Below are 18,164 nucleotides of genomic sequence, written 5' to 3' on the forward strand. Positions count from 1 at the left end.
CCAGTGCTCTATTTTGAACCCAGTTATATTTCTTCTTGTTTTAATTTTAACAGCATGGCAGTACTAGGTTGCCTGCTTTATGACCATGGAAGTCAATTAACCTCTCTGGACCTCAGTTTCCTCAAGTGCAAAAATGAGGATTCAATACCTGTTCTCCTTCCTACTTAGACTTAAGCCCCACCTGGGACAGGGACTGTATACAGCTTGATTAACTTGTAACTACCCTAGTGCTTAGAATAGTGTTTTACACAAACAGTTATCATGAAAAAAAAAGCATTCCCCATAAGCATAAAAGTGACAAATAAGAGAGGCCTGTAGAGCTGTATGATGTGGGCGACCCTGGTACCATTGCTATCCAACTAGTATTCTCTACTTCAACTCTGCTTAAGTCTGGTTTCAGCACAGAATGCAAGTTTGCGGAAGAAGCTTTTTGTCTCTGGAGTCCTGAAGACCATATAGCTGGGCTTACTGGAAATGCAAAGCCAAAAATCTTTACAAGTTTAATTTGCAGAAAATTACATACATCTATATTTTTCTTCCAGAAGGCCTTTAGACAGTGATATCAATCCAATCTTCAGGGACTGCACTCTGATTTTCCCAGTCCGACCCCTGAAACGGCATGAATTACAGTATATTAGATGTAAATTATTCATATAATAGTATTTGTTTAAAAAGCAAAACGTCTAGTGCGTTCTAATAAACATTCTGAACATTAATTTTCCTTCATGAATATCATCATTTGAGAAAAATAAAACCCTCCTTTAGTCTCTAGCATTGTCATATCAAGCCCTGAAGTTGAAATTTAATACTGCGACTTCTCAGCATGTTTAAACAACGAGATTTATTCAGTTTAAAATACACACCAGAACTCAGCAGGAAGCCACATTACACAGTGTGAGATAAAGTGAGTGAATAAAGCAAAACTCTAAGGTTATAATAGTGTCCTCTTTCCTCCTTTTCCCTCAAGTTAAAACTTTGGTGTTTTGGTACATTGGAATAAACATCCGATTGAAAAGGATCTTGTACCACTAACCTGGATTACCTGCTCAAGTTGTGGAGCGCTGCTGGTGGAAATCCAGGCACCTGGCTGACCTCATCCATCTCAAACCTTATCTTGCTTGCTTTAATTCTGCACCTATCTTCCACCTGCAACATTATTTCTCAGTCCTTATTAACTCCCATTCCCTTTGTCTGGGGTGGCTCTTTTAGATTGTTAAATCCCTCCTCAAGCCCCTATTCCCCCAGCCCCACCATCTTTTGACCCTTATGTACCTGGCCAGATATATTATTTATAAAATCAAATCCATCGGGCATGAGCTCCTTAAAATCTCCCTTGCTCATCGCTATTACCTCTCTCTTCCTGCCCCCTCTTGTTTTCTCCTGCCTTTCTCAGAAGTATCTCAAGAGGAGGCCTCTTGTCTCCTCTAAAAATCTACCCTCTCCACCTGTGGCTTCAACCCTTCTATTTTATCAAAAATATTTGCCCCCTCCTTTCTTTCCTCCCTGACCATCATCTTCAACTGTTCACTTTCTAATGGCTTCTTCCCCACTGCTTTCAAATATGCTCAGGTATCCTCTATCCTAAAAAAAAAAAAACCCTCCCTCCAGTTATTGTTCCATTTCCCTAATACTATTCTTACCACTGAAGAAGCAGTATGCCCTAGGGGAAAAATCGCAGGCCTGGGACTCAGAGGACCTGGGTTTTAATCCCAGGTCTGCCACTTGCCTTCTGCGTGACCTTGGGCAAGTAAATATCTGTGCCCCAGTTACCTCAACTGTAAAATGGGGGTTCAATACCTGTTCTCCCTCAATCAATCAATGGTATTTACTGAGCACTTAATGTGTGCAAGGCACTGTACTAAGCACCCTGGAAGAGTACAATATAACTGACTTAGTTGACATGTTCCCTGGTCACAAGGAGCTAACAGTCTAAAATGGGAGACGGACATTAATATAAATACATACATTATGGATATGTTCATAAGTGCTAGGGGGCTGAGGGTGGAGTGACTAAAGGTACAAATCCAGTTGCAAGGGCTCCCCTCTACTTAGACTCTGTATCCCATTTGAGACAGGAACCTTGACCTGATTAGCTTGTACCTATCCCAGCATTTAGAAAAGTGCTTGGTGGCACCTAGTATGTGCTTTACAGATACCATCAAAATTCTTTGAGCAAGTTTTCTACACCCACTAACCCCACTTCCTCTCCTCCAATTCTCTCCTTGACACCCTTCAATCTGGACTTCACGCCCTTCGCTCCATGGAAATTGCCCTATAGGTCACCAAAAATCTCCTTCTTGCCAAATCCAATGGACACCACTCCATCCTAATCTTTCTCGACCCCTTACCTACCTTTGACACTTTAAATCTGGTCCTCTGACTCCCAAGCCCATGCTCTTTCCACTAGGACAAGCTAATCCTATTTTTTTTAAATGTTAAAAAGCCCAAATGCTTCTCAATGTAAAGACCCTTTACTAATTTCATTCCTCGTCAAAATTAATGCAATAAAAACACTTTGCATGCATTGAATTCCTATATGGGGCAATCAGAGTTACAATAAGAATATAATTTATGGATGAACACAAGAAACTGGTTTCATGTCATGCCAAAAAATGCCACTGAAATAGCAAAAATTACAGTATCATACTTTGGCTACCAAATATACTTTCATTGAAAGTATATTTCCACTTTACATGATTTTAATTTTATTTTATTTTTCTACTGTTTTCTCTGTTACGGAACATTTTTCCCTATTTGTCAGCTAAGCATGACACATTCATTTCTTATTGCTAAAAACTCTACTGAATATATTAAACCATAAAATTTAGTACTATATGCACTTCAGAAACTGAAGAAACATTTTGTCAACCACTTAATGGAATTAGATTCTCTTAATTTGAAAATCAACCTCAAATTTAGATTTTTAAATTCATTTACTCCTACCATCACAGACTTTAAAATCAAGAACTTCTTCAATTTTATAATGGCTGTTATCAACCCACACGGCATCAAAAAACTTAAGTGAATCAGAAAAGTTGAAACAGCACTTAGTACAGGGCTCTGCACACTGTTAGGGTTCAAGAAGTACTACCAATTGGGGCAAAGTCAAGCTATCAGTGGTATTTAATTGAGCACTTACTATGTGCAGAGTCCTGTACTAAGTGCTTGGGAAAGTACGAAACAGCAGAGTTGGTGGATGTGATTCCTCCTGAAAAGGAGTTTCCAGTCTACTGAAAGGTAGACGGGGACTTTAGTGGAAATGGGGACTAGGACAGGATAGGCTTGAAATAATAAGAATGATGATAATGACATTTATCAAGCGCTTACTATGTGCAAAGCACGGTTCTAAGCGCTGGGGAGGTTACAAGGTGATCAGGTTGTCCCACGGAAGGCTCACAGTCTTCATCCCCATTTCAGAGACGAGGGAACTGAGGCCTAGAGAAATTAAGTGACTTGCCCAAAGTCACACAGCTGACAAGTGGTGGAGCGGGGATTTGAACCCATGACCTCTGACTCCAAAGCCCGGGCTCTTTCCACCGAGCCACACTGCTTCTCCAATATGATCAGTTCTGTGACTTTTATAATATTGGATCCAGGATATTCCTGATTCTGGATCACTTTCAGCATTGTTTGAAACCCAGTTCTTATCAGATACCTGTGATGACTGAAGAGAAGAGTCCAGCTCAAAAAAGCTGTAGGAATAATCACCAACTTCTCCAAATGAATATTGAGTTTATACACAAACAGTATACAACAGTATCCAAAACAGCTGTTCCTTAGAGTTTTGGAATACTCTGTGTCATTAACAAGTATTTTAATTTTGTGCCTCCGATATGCCTATTTTAGAAGAACAAAAAACTTATATGAAATTTGCCGGATGAACATTAAATTGGTCATTAAATGTGGTGGGTATTTTTATAAAAGCAGAGGCGGTACTTGGCTTCACAGACTCCGTCCTCTCCTGGTTCTCCTCTTATCTCTCCGGTCGTTCATTCTCAGTCTCTTTTGCAGGCTTCTCCTCCCCCTCCCATCCCCTTAATGTGGGGGTTCCCCAAGGTTCAGTTATTGGTCCCCTTCTGTTCTCGATCTACACTCACTCCCTTGGTGACCTCATTCGCTCCCACACTTCAACTATCATCTCTACGCTGATGACACCCAAATCTACATCTCTGCCCCTGCTCTCTCCCCCTCTCTCCAGGCTCGCATCTCCTCCTGCCTTCAGGACATCTCCATCTGGATGTCTGCCCGCCACCTAAAACTCAACATGTCCAAGACTGAACTCCTTGTCTTCCCTCCCAAACCCTACCCTCTCCCTGACTTTCCCATCACTGTTGATGGCACTACCATCCTTCCCGTCTCACAAGCCCGCAACCTTGATGTCATCCTCGACTCCGCTGTCTCATTCACCCCTCACATCCAAGCCGTCACCAAACCTGCTGGTCTCATCTCCGCAACATTGCCAATACCTGCCCTTTCCTCTCCATCCCAACCGCTATCCTGCTCATTCAAGCTCTCATCCTATCCCATCTGGACTACTGCATCAGCCTTCTCTCTGCTCTCCCATGCTCGTGTCTCTCCCCACTTCAATCCATACTTCATGCTGCTGCCTGGATTGTCTTTGTCCAGAAACGCTCTGGGCATGTTACTCCCCTCCTCAAAAATCTCCAGTGGCTACCAATTAATCTGCGCATCAGGCAGAAACTCCTCACCCTCGGCTTCAAGGCTGTCCATCACCTTGACCCTACCTACCTCACCTCCCTTCTCTCCTTCTACAGCCCAGACCGCACCCTCCGCTCCTCTGCCGCTAATCTCCTTACCGTGCCTCGTTCTCGCCTGTCCCGCCATCGACCCCTGCACCATGTCATCCCCCTGGCCTGGAATGCCCTCCCGCCCAACATCCGCCAAGCTAGAGAGCTAGCTTCCTCCCTTCAAGGCCCTACTGAGAGCTCACCTCCTCCAGGAGGCCTTCCCAGACTGAGCCCTCTCCTTCCTCTCCCCTCTGTCCCCCTCTCCATCCCCCCGTATTACCTCCTTCCCTTCCCCACAGCACCTGTATATATGTATATATGTTTGTACATATTTATTACTCTATTTATTTATTTTACTTGTACATATCTATTCTATTTACTTTATTTTGTTAATATGTTTGGTTTGTTCTCTGTCTCCCCCTTCTAGACTGTGAGCCCACTGTTGGGTAGGGACTGTCTCTACATGTTGCCAACTTGTACTTCCCAAGCACTTAGTACAGTGCTCTGCACACAGTAAGCGCTCAATAAATATGATTGATTGATTAAAGAATACATTTTATACATGATTCTGATTAACTTCAGCACTGATTACTGTTTCCACTTCTAGACTATAAGCTCCTCCTTTAGACTGCAACCTCAGTGTGGGCAGGAAACATGCCTACCAATTCTGTTATATTTTATTCTCCCAAGCATTTACTACAGTCCTCTGCACAGGGTAAACACTCAGTAATTGTGACTGATTGCTAGGGGTAACCTCATTTTCCATATTATAATAGGCACCCCTAGGTATGAGTTAGCTGAATCCTGACTAACCAATATCTACTGTCATCAGAACTTGGAAATAAGGACAGCGCCAACCTCTGAGAAGACAAGGCTTGGTTGAGAGGGTGTTTGTAACTATGTATTTAGGAAAGGTAGAATAGTGAATTCCAGTAAAACGTCTTGTCAACCAATTCTATCTGGAAGTTTCCAAAGAACATAACTCTCACTTTATAGGAAAACTGCCTGTATTGTATTTTCATTTTAAAATTCCATTATTTATGAATGGCTAAAATAAGGGATAAAGTCCTTGAATTAATCACTCTGCCACTGTTAACTCTGACAAGCTGATCACTATACATGGATGCTCACTTTCAATTTTCATTGGTCAAACCTTCAGTGACACTGAAAATGACTTTTCCCCCTCAGATATGCCTCCACAATCAGAGTCCAATCTTTAGAAGTAAGCAAAAGACATTCATAACTAAAATAAAATGATCTGGCCCTTTCTTGGATCAATATACTTCATTTTATAGATGTCTGTTCTTCTACGGTGGAAAATATAACTTACGTGTCATATACATTGAGCAACCAGTTGAGACACATATCAACACAGAGGGGAACGTTGACAAGGTCTTTATGCTTCTGTTCAAGCCCATCGTAAGTTGTTGTGAGACAGTTGATCACGTCTGGTACACTGAGGAGCTGATCATTTTGGTTCAGTTTGTGCTGTTGGAAAACTTCATTGGTTGTGTTCAATTCCAAGAGATCCACTAAAAAAAAATCAAAAATTCATTAACAAAATAACAAAACAACAAATACCTTAATTTAATCTTTCCACCTTCTTGGTCATGTCAATTCCACCTGCCACCACAACAATTGTATATTTAATCTTTTCCCCTCATTTCTTACTCACTCACTTCTATTTTCCCATTTAATTTTTCTCTTAACTTTGGTATTACTGCCAATTTGTATCTACTGTCTACTCTGTTAGATGTAAGTTTTTACTTCCTTTGCATATTTCCCAAGTTCCTAGTGATGATGATGGATGTAATCTCCCTGCAAGAATGATGGATGAGCTTTGGTTCTTAGATTTCAAGACTTAAAATTCACAAAAAGAATTTGATTAAACTGTTAGTGGTTTGTGTAGTGCCTGTGTACTCTTCTGTCCCAGCCAATCATGCTTCCGCTGTGATACAAATTGCAATAAGCATGGCTCAAAGTGTACGTACCGTCTTTCCCCATGTCAGCTGCTCATTGTAGGGCATATCATGATCAATAAAACTATTAACATAATGAGAGTGACTAAAGGAGCTGCTGCTGAAGTCATGCTTCCTTTTTATGGTGTTTATTGAGCACTTACTATGTGCCAAACACTGCTGTACTAAGTGCTTGGGTAGATGCAAGATAATCAGGTTGGACATAGTCCATGTGCCATGTGGGGCTGACAGTCTTAACTCGCATGTTAAGTTAAGTGACTTAACTTCCAAGTTAAGTGCCTTGCCCAAAATCAGACCGCAGACAGGTGGTAGAGTCAGGATTAGAACCCAGGTCCTTCGATTCCCAGGCCCAGGCTCTATCCACTAGCCTATGCTGCTTCCTTATATGCAGAGGTCAAGCTACAGTAGTAGCCTGTTGCGGGCAGGAAACATATCTACCAACTCTGTTGTTTTGTAATAATAATAATTATTATTATGGTATTTGTTAAGCTCTATGATCCAGGCACTGTACTAAGCGCTGGGATGGATACAAACAAATTGGGTTGGGCACAGTCCCTGTCCCATTTGGGGCTCATAGTCTCAATCCTCATTTGGCTCAGTGGAAAGAGCCCGGGCTTTGGAGTCAGAGGTCACGGGTTCAAATCCCAGCTCCTCCAATTGTCAGCTGTGTGACCTTGGGCAAGTCACTTAACTTCTCTGGGCCTCAGTTACCTCAACTGTAAAATGGGGATTAATACTGTGAGCCCCCTGTGGGACAACCTGATCATCTTGTTACCTCCCCAGCACTTAGAACAGTGCTTTGCACATAGTAAGTGCTTAATAAATGCCATCATTGTTATTATTATTATTTTACAGATGAGGGAACTGAGGCATAGAGAAGTGAAGTGATTTACCCAAGGTCACACAGCAGACATCTGACAGAGCCAGAATTAGAACCAATGACCTTGTAATTCTCAGGCCTGTGTCTACTCACTATCTACTACCCACTATGTCTATCCACTATGCCATGTTGCTTCTTTGTACTCTCCAAAATTCTTATTACAGTGCTCTGCACACAGGAAGTGCTCAATAAATGTCACTGATTGATGGATTGATTTATTTCAGCATGTCTAAGCATGGCTCAGTGGAAAGAGCATGGGCTTGGGAGCCAGACCATGGGTTCTAATCCCAGCTCCACCACTTGTCAGCTGTGTGACTTTGGGCAAGTCACTTAACTTCTCTGGGCCTCAGTTACCTCAACTGTAAAATGGGGATTAAGAATGTGAGCCCCTCGTGGGACAACTTGATCACCTTGCATCCCCCCAGAGCTTAGAACAGTGCTTCGCACATAGTAAGTGCTTAACAAATACCATCATTATTATTTTATTTTCTTCTTCCTTCTGCCTCATCTTCACTTTCTATCCATTTCCACATTCTGATCTCACCTCTCCTTTGCTCTTGATGCCTCACACCTCTTTCCATTTCTGCTCCTCACCTCATTATGTATTCCTTCCCTCCACTAGGTTCTTTTGTCATAAAATAACTGTAGGCATTCCTAATCCTACAAACATTTTCCATGAACATCTATATCCCACTCCAAGAGTGATAGCAAAATGTCTGGAGAAGACAGAGGCTGTAAAAATTTGTTCAAAACAAACTGCCCCCAGTCACTTAATATTCTAATGAGCCTTCCCTCAAAAGGTAACAAAACAGCCAAACTGAAATATAATTTCAATAATAATAATAATGGTGATGATGGTATTTGTTAACTGCTTACTATGTGCCAAGCACTGTTCTAAGTACTATAACACTGATGTGGAGTTAGTGTTAATAGTACTTACTGAGCATCTTACTATGTCCAGGGCACTGTAGTGAGTGCTTGTAAGACTTCGAAAGAGGTGAATAACAAATTCCTACCCTCAATATATTTATAGCCTAACGGGGTAGACAAGCAGACAAAGTATTTACAAAGCTGCAATTGGTTATTATCAGAAATATGGGAAGATAAACAGATGAATAAGAAATAGTCTGCACAAATGAATCTATAGAAAGCAAAGGGCTGCTTTATACATATCAGTGCTATCAATGTCTGTTTCTGGGCAGAAACAACTCTCTGGACGTTTTTACTACAGTATTAAAATCAGAGCACCATTATATGATCTGATATAATAGTAATAATAATAACAATAATGATAATTATGGTATTTGTTAAGCGCTTACTATGTGCCAAGCACTGTTCTAGGTAATGGGGTGAAAACAGGGTAATTAGGTTGTCCCATGTGGGGTTTACACTTTTAATCCCCATTTTACAGATGAGGTAACTGAGGCATAGAGAAGTTGAGTGACTTGCCCAAGGTCACACAGCAGACAAGGGGAGGGGCCGGGATTAGAACCCATGTCCTCTAACTCCAGAGGCCATGCTCTTTCTACTGAGCCACCCTGCTTCTCTATCAAATAGCCAGTATTGTGCACACTCTCCCTTCTTCTCCCACCTCCTCTCTCTTCCTCTCTCTCTTTCCCTCTGTCTCTCTCTCTCTCTCTCACACACACACACACACACACAAACACGCACACACTTTTTCCAGTGGAAATAAGATTTAATGCTTTAGAAATTCTACTGTCCTATGGATGCAGAATGGTGGTCACTAAATTTGGTACAGAGATATGTCTATAAATTAGAAAAGCTACTCATGTTATGTTCAACCTAGTAAGCCACTTTATTTTCCACATTGTCCTTTCCAATAAAAAAATCTGCCTCTTCCTCTGAGTTCCATATACGCTAGAGCAAGAGAAGAGTTGACTATCCTGGAGCAGCAGCCTACTAAGGAAACATCCATGCTGCTCTTTTCATCTGTTCATTGTTTAAAAAGTAAATTAGTGGCCAGATTTGTTTCTCCAGATCAATGCCAAATAGCCACAAGCAAAAGGCATTACTTCAATCACTATTTACTACATGTTTCCAGTGTATATAGCTGTGTAACAGCATGTGAGAGACACCAGTGTCAACCCTTCCCCTAACTGGTCATCATCCTTGCTTGAAGGACAAAGGAATAGAGAATTTCAAATGAGCAACTGGTTGACAAACTATTTTCTTCCAATGTTTTTATTCTGGACAACAAATATTCAACTCATAAGGATCTTTTTGCACAAAACTCTCCTCTTCATCCAGCATAACCTGAACTACAGTTCTATCTACCTCCCCCAAAAACATAGAAAATAGTTCTGTAAATATTTCAGTCAGAACAAAAAAATTACTTGTCAGATGGTCTATTTTAAAACCATGCCTTCAGGGAGAAACAACACCATGGGAAGAGAAGACATCAGAATAATTATTAATGGAGATTTTCAAAGCTGTTTATAGAAAGCACCCCACAAAGACCCCAGCCCTTTAATCACCTAGTGAATTATTTACAATTTTCCAGGTCACTTGCAATACAGTAGTGGGATCTTAATCAGTATAACTACACAATTTACATATCACACAGAACCAACGTGGCCTAGTCCAACGAGCATGGCCTTGGAGTCAGAGGACTTGGGTTCTAATCCCAACTCCACCGCTTCCCTGTGATGTGACCTTGAGCAAGTCACTTAACTTCCCTGCGTCTCGGTTTTTTCAACTGCAAAATGGGAATTATATACCTATTCTCCATCCTTCTTAGACTATAAGCCCCAGGTGGGAGAGTCCCTGTGTCCAATCTGATTGATTTATATCTACCCCAGCTTTCAGGACAGTGCTTCAATCAATCAATGGTATTTACTGAGTGCTCATTGTGTGCAGAGCACACTACTAAGCGCTCGAGTAGCTACCAGCAGAGATGATAGGCATGCTCCCTGCCCACAATGAGCTTCACATCTAGTAAGCAAAAAGGCAAAACTGGGAGTCACAGCACCTGGGTTCTAACCCTGGTTTTGTCACCTACCTGCTGTGTGACCTTGGGCACCTCATAATGTCTCTGTGCCTCAGCTCCTTCATCTACATAAATGGGAATTCAATTTCTGTCCTCCCTCCTGCCTAGACTGTGAGCCCGACATAGGAAGTTCTTATCCCGCATCTACCCCAGTGCTCAGTACACTGCTTGACATGTAGTAAGTGCTTAGCAAATACCACAATTAACAAACACCATAATATTATTAAAGCACTTTTTCAGACATGATGGTACAAATGTATGAAATGAAATAACATATGTAGGGCCCAACAGTCTGAAGACAATTAAATGACCAACACAGAATTTCCCTTAGAAATCTATTTTACAAATGGGAAGACAGACTGCCTGAATGATATCCTAGGGTTCAATGAGTAAGTGAGCCATAAGTTCAGGAAGAAAGCTCAGAGAGCTCAGCTCCCAGAGGTCTGCACAAAATATTTGAAATTTCTCCATTCTGTATATGAACAAATATTTCAAAAAACAAGTCGAAATATAAGCCATCACCTGAAACCTATTGCTACTTACTCAAGTGCTGTGGCAGTCCAACAGTGGGTACATTTCAAATGTGGAGCTCATAGCTCCAGTCTCCCAAGGACCAGTGAGATTGTTTCTGATTCATGTCGACTTCTCATTTCTTCAAGAAAAGCTCTTTTCAGGTTCTACGCTCAGCAGCTCTGACAGCAATTTGTCACGTCTCAGCCTCCAGTGACCTCTATTTCTAGCGATTCACTTTTGATACTTTCTTTTCCCAGAGTGGCTAAGCCAGGCATAAGTCTTTCTGAAATGTTTCACATTCAGGCATCTCTACAGACTGGCTACATATAAATCACAGGAAACTATTCTCTTTTCAAAGGGAGATGAATGACGGCTTGGTCAGGTGGTGAATGAAGTCACCCCAACAGAATCATCTTCTGCTCTCTCATTCCTTCCCTCAATTTCTCAAAACAGATAGAATCAAAAGATAAATATATATTTTTTTTATTTTGACCCCTAATAAACACAACAGACTTCCAAAAGAAACAACAGGTACTAAGATCAACGGGTCCCAGAAGTAACTTCTGGAATGCTAATGTACTTCTAATTATTATGGTTGCAGGTAAACAGAATAAGTTAATTTAGACGTTGCCCCTACATATAAGTGGGTTTCTTATGATTCAAAACTTTCTGAGGCCCAAAAACACACACCCAAAACTCATCTGCATTTAGATAGCATATTTCCTTTATTTCTTGCCAGAAGGAGGCACCTTTCTATACATCAACATCTCAGTTCAGAGTAGTGATGCAGAGGGGGCAGTGGGTGAAAGCTCACTGAATAATCATAATAATAATAATGGCATTTATTAAGTGTTTACTACGTGCAAAGCACTGTTCTAAGTGCTGGGGAGGTTACAAGGTGATCAGGTTGTCCCACGGGGGGCTCACAGTCTTAATCCCCATTTTACAGATGAGGGAACTGAGGTCCAGAGAAGTTAAGTGACTTGCCCAAAGTCACATGGCTGACATTTGGCAGAGCCGGGATTTGAACTCATGACCTCTGACTCCAAAACCCGTGCTCTTTCCACTGAGCCACGCTGCTTCTCCTAAAGTGAAGTCAATACTGTAAGACACAGGCTACGCTAAAGTATACATCCAATCATTCAGAGGTCACAAAGTGTCAGAATTGGGTTAGATTCTGTAAGGGCCCCTCTTCCAAAGGAAATTTTGCAGCTGACTCATTTGTTCTCGTTTCATATTTCATCAAGCCTTGAGACCTTTATTAACCTTCCTGTTGGATATCAGACATTCATTCATTCAATTGTATTTATTGAGTGCTTACTGTGTGCAGAACACTGAACTAAGTGCTTGACATGCAACTGAAGCTTCGGCAACCAGGATGGAGAAAAACAGAACTGCTATACCCACTAACCCAATGAGCAGGGCCTTAACAGTCCTTTTGTTTACTAACGCCCTTTCATTTATTTTCTAGCTCACTTTTCTTGCTCAAGTGCACAAAGAACTCTCCTTTAAAACAGTAGTGTTCTACTATGTACCCCTTATCTAAGAACCTATGAGATCTTACTTACCTTTCTTCAATTTAAAATGCAGTAGCCATGATGATTAATATTCTCCAGCCAGGTTTAGTTTTCTTAATCCCAACAGTGACATTTTTTTTTTTTTGCTGTAAATCCAAGACTTCTCCTACAGTTTTGAAAGCCTTCCCTCATTTTGTATCTTTCATCTACCACTTTCTCTGCTCCACATAGTTAACCAATTTGGGGTTTATCTCTAATATTTTCTTAATTTTTAAGAAAAAAAATTGCCACTTAGTTAACACCTAGATAAGAACTCTGAGTAGAAACATCATTTGACTTCTGAATCAGCCTTCTCACTGACCTCCCTGCCTTTTGTCTCTCCCCACTCCAAAACATACTTGACTCTGCTGCCCAAATCATTTTTCTGAAAACTACTCAGTCCATAACTTCTCATTCCTCAGAAACCTCCAATGGTTGCCCATCTACCACTGCATCAGACAGAAACTCCTCAATGGCTTTAAGGCAATCAGCTGTTTCCCTCTTACCTGACTTCGCTGATCCCCTACGAAAACCCAATCTTCATACTCTGCTCCTCTAATACCAACCTATTCTTGTTTCTCAATCTCAGCTATCTCATCACTGACCCCTTTCCAACAGGAGTTCAGGCCTGGAACTCCTTCCTCCTTTATATCCAACAGATAATAATAATAATAATGATGATGGCATTTATTAAGTGCTCACTATGTGCAAAGCACTGTTCTAAGTGCTGGGGAGGTTACAAGGTGATCAGGTTGTCCCACAGGGGGCTCAAAGCCTTAATCCCCATTTTACAGATGAGATAACTGAGGCACAGAGAAGTTAAGTGACTTGCCCAAAGTCACACAGCTGACAATTGGCGGAGCCTGGATTTGAACCCATGACCACTCCCGTCTTCAAAACCCTCCTAAAGTCATATCTTCTTCACAATAACTTCCCTGACTAAACCCTTATTTCTCTTATCTGCCCTCTACTCTGTATCATCTATGCACTTGGCGGTGTACCTCTACAGCACTTTGATATTAAATCCATCAGGTCCGACCTCCCCAAAGTCTCTTCCCCCCCCCCTTTCTCCAACCCCCCGGCTCTCAACATTCTCTGCTACTCTCCCATCCTTCCCAGTGGTATCCTCAGAGGAACTCTCCATTCCCTCTCATCTTATGAAATCTCTCGCTCCATCCCTTCTCCCCTCCTTAACTTCCATCTTCAACCGCTCACTCTCCACTGGTTCCTTCCCCTCTGCCTTCAAACATGCCCATGTCTCTCCCATCCTAAAAAAACCCTCTCTTGACCCCACCTCACCTTCTAGTTATCGTCCCATATCCCTCCTACCATTCCTTTCCAAACTCCTTGAACGAGTTGTCTACACGCGCTGCCTAGAATTCCTCAACAACAACTCTCTCCTCGACCCCCTCCAGTCTGGCTTCCGTCCCCTTCATTCCACGGAAACTGCGCTCTCAAAGGTCACCAATGACCTCCTGCTTGCCAAATCCAACGGCTCATACTCTGTCCTAATCCTCCTCGACCTCTCAGCTGCCTTTGACACTGTGGACCACCCCCTTCTCCTCAACACGTTATCTGACCTTGGCTTCACAGACTCCGTCCTCTCCTGGTTCTCCTCTTATCTCTCCGGTCGTTCTTTCTCAGTCTCTTTTGCAGGCTCCTCCTCCCCCTCCCATCCTCTTACTGTGGGAGTTCCCCAAGGTTCAGTGCTTGGTCCCCTTCTGTTCTCAATCTACACTCACTCCCTTGGTGACCTCATTCGCTCCCACGGCTTCAACTATCACCTCTACGCTGATGACACCCAGATCTACATCTCTGCCCCTGCTCTCTCCCCCTCCCTCCAGGCTCGCATCTCCTCCTGCCTTCAGGACATCTCCATCTGGATGTCCGCCCGCCACCTAAAGCTCAACATGTCGAAGACTGAGCTCCTTGTCTTCCCTCCCAAACCTTGTCCTCTCCCTGACTTTCCCATCTCTGTTGACGGCACTACCATCCTTCCCGTCTCACAAGCCCGCAACCTTGGTGTCATCCTCGACTCCGCTCTCTCATTCACCCCTCACATCCAAGCCGTCACCAAAACCTGCCGGTCTCAGCTCCGCAACATTGCCAAGATCCGCCCTTTCCTCTCCATCCAAACCGCTACCCTGCTAATTCAAGCTCTCATCCTATCCCGTCTGGACTACTGCACTAGCCTTCTCTCTGATCTCCCATCCTCGTGTCTCTCTCCACTTCAATCCATACTTCATGCTGCTGCACGGATTATCTTTGTCCAGAAACGCTCTGGATATATCACTCCCCTCCTCAAAAACCTCCAATGGCTACCGATCAATCTGCGCATCAGGCAGAAACTCCTCACCCTGGGCTTCAAGGCTCTCCATCACCTCGCCCCCTCCTACCTCACCTCCCTTCTCTCCTTCTACTGCCCAGCCCGCACCCTCCGCTCCTCCACCACTAATCTCCTCACTGTACCTCGCTCTCGCCTGTCCCGCCATCGACCCCCGGCCCACGTCATCCCCCGGGCCTGGAATGCCCTCCCTCTGCCCATCCGCCAAGCTAGCTCTCTTCCTCCCTTCAAGGCCCTGCTGAGAGCTCACCTCCTCCAGGAGGCCTTCCCAGATTGAGCCCCTTCTTTCCTCTCCCCCTCGTCCCCCTCTCCATCCCCCCGCCTTACCGCCTTCCCCTCCCCACAGCACCTGTATATATGTATATATGGTTGTACATATTTATTACTCTGTTTATTTATTTATTTATTTATTTTACTTGTACATTTCTATCCTACTTATTTTATTTTGTTGGTATGTTTGGTTCTGTTCTCTGTCTCCCCCTTTTGGACTGTGAGCCCACTATCGGGTAGGGACTGTCTCTATGTGATGCCAATTTGTACTTCCCAAGCGCTTAGTACAGTGCTCTGCACATAGTAAGCGCTCAATAAATACGATTGATTGATTGATTGATTGATTGATTGATATTCACTTATGTATACATCATCATCATCAAACGTATTTATTGAGCGCTTACTATGTGCAGAGCACTGTACTAAGCGCTTGGGAAGTACAAATTGGCAACATATAGAGACAGTCCCTACCCACCAGTGGGCTCACAGTCTAAAAGGTATTTATTGAGTGCCTACTGTGTACACACACACACACACACACACACACACACACACACACACACACACACACACACAGATATATATAAGTATTCATGGGCTTACTCTTGGAATATGACTGAGTACTCTTGGTTTGCCTGACCCTAACTGGCAATTTCATGTATGTATAGTCAAATACACAAAAATGGAAGCAAATGCCAAATACTAGGCTGCAGAAAAATACTTTCAATTTATGCTCAATATTAAATTATTCAAGAAATCTTTCTGATAAATCAACTACTACATCACACTTTGCATATATACAGTTCCAGGTAAATTTCATAAAATAATAACAATCATTCTTAGAGGACCTCAAAGAATAAGTGATGGGATGGGATGAATTGTCAATTCAAATTCTGAGCAGAACTGAGGCTTCTAATGCTGTTACTAGCTGTTCATTTATTTAGTGACTGTGGGAAATGACAAAGAAAGTCTCAGTTTGGCTTGATATATTCAACATCTTACTTTAGGTGACGGGAAAGGCGTGGGGGGCCTTTAGTTCGGACTTCGGTCAATCAACCAAAGGTATTTATTGAGCACTTACTATGTGTGGAGCACTGCACTAAGTAATAATGATGGCATTTATTAAGTGTTTACTATGTGCCAAGCACTGTTTTAAGCACTGGGGTAGATACAAGGTAATCAGGTTGTCCCTCGTGGGGCTCACAGTCCTAATCCCCATTTTCCAGATGAGGGAACTGAGGCACAGAGAAGTTAAGTGACTTGCCCAAGGTCACACAGCAGACAAGTGGCAGAGCCGGGTCTAGAGGCCATGACCTCTGACTCCCAAGCCCGTTCTCTTTCCACTAAGCCATGCTGCTGCTTGGGACCATACAATACAGCAGAGTAAGCAGACACACTGCCTGCCCACAGTGAGCTTACAGTCTAGAAAGGGGAGATAGATATTAATATAAGTAAATCATTTATAATATAATAAAGATGATATTTGTTAAGCGCTTACTATGTGCCAAGCACTGTTCTAAGCGCTGGGGTAGATACAAAGGAAGCAGGTTGTCCCATGTGGGGTTCACAGTCTTAATCTCCATTTTCCAGATGAGGTAACTGAGGCACAAAAAAGTGAAGTGGCTTGCCCAAGGTCACACAGCAGACAGGTGGCGGAGATGGGATTAGAGCCCCGGTCCTCTGACTCCCAAGCCTGTGCTCTTTCCACTGGGCCACTCTGCCTTCCCTACACACTTATCTCCTATGGAATCACTTCATGTTCTAACATCAGTGGGCTAGGATTTACGGATACCCTCTGTTAATGATCTTATTCTGGTTAAGTACCATGGAAAATCTGCACTAGTATTCACCATGTCTGAAGCCACTGCTAGATTACAGTCATTTTTTCCATATATAATACATAAAATATATGATACGTAGTTTAAAAATCTGTACTGGTGCTTTCAAGTCTACCTCCCACCTCCTTCATTCTTGCCAGACTCCACTGGTCAAAAAGTGATTCATTTGTGAAGTATTACTTACAACATAGTGCTTTTTGTAATCTTCGGATTTTGATGGCTGTGCGGTAGGCAGAGAAACGTACGTTGTTCAGATCAGCTGAAATATTACAGAACAGAAATATTTTATTATTGTACAATGTATTGAATTCCAGACATACATACATGTGGATACTTGGATCCATAACAGTGACTTAAGAAAATAATTAGGGAATATATAGTCAATAAGGCTGCATTGATATAAGATTTTTCAGGTGGCACTTTCCATAAATACCTTCAGATATCATTTTCATGGGGGAAAAGACAACAGAATTAGGAAAAGGAATGCAGTAGTTTAAAATCACAAGTAGTGATGACTTTTTTTATATCACAGAGCCAATTGAAAAGTAGTGTGGTTACAAGTATTTAACCTTGCTTAAGACCTTCCTTCCTCCTTTTTATAACCTACCACAATTTACATTTTATACATGCTTAATCCCCGAATGTAAAATTTCATATCTTCCCTAACAAAACACATAAAAATTGCAGATGCTTTCTGTAATCATTCAACATTTATATTGATTTGCTTTTGCAAAAGAATTCCACAGTCATTTTTGATAACTAAATTTTATCAAAGAAATTTCAACTCTAATTTCCATTTTATAATGTAGTCAACTGATGTAGAAAACAAAATAGGGTGTACATATTTTGTTAGTGACTGGAAAGACATCAGAACTCTTGATCTCTGAACTTCCTGGCTGTGTCTTCCAAGAGATTATTTTTTTCCAATGGATAAAGAAATAGCACGTGTCAACAATGCTCATAATCAGAGATGATGAACGAAAGAGAAATGCTGGTCAAAGTGGATTTACAGGACTGGGTAAGAACTGT

At 42.1% G+C, this 18,164-nt stretch overlaps 1 protein-coding gene across 4 annotated transcripts in view; it reads right to left on the minus strand.

The window, feature by feature from the left end:
* UTRN (utrophin) overlaps nt 1-18,164 on the minus strand; it is a 583,736-nt gene that overhangs the window by 68,550 nt on the left and 497,022 nt on the right. For all 4 annotated transcript variants that reach the window (XM_038766673.1, XM_038766663.1, XM_038766681.1 and 1 more), the window contains 3 exons: nt 17,320-17,394; nt 6,079-6,280; nt 524-609 (listed from right to left, as the gene is read on the minus strand). In XM_038766673.1, coding sequence (XP_038622601.1) covers nt 524-609; nt 6,079-6,280; nt 17,320-17,394 — 363 coding nt within the window. The remainder of the gene's footprint in view (nt 1-523; nt 610-6,078; nt 6,281-17,319; nt 17,395-18,164) is intronic.

Source organism: Tachyglossus aculeatus, chromosome 2 (genome assembly GCF_015852505.1).
Source record: "Tachyglossus aculeatus isolate mTacAcu1 chromosome 2, mTacAcu1.pri, whole genome shotgun sequence".
Classification (NCBI taxonomy): Eukaryota; Metazoa; Chordata; class Mammalia; order Monotremata; family Tachyglossidae; genus Tachyglossus; species Tachyglossus aculeatus.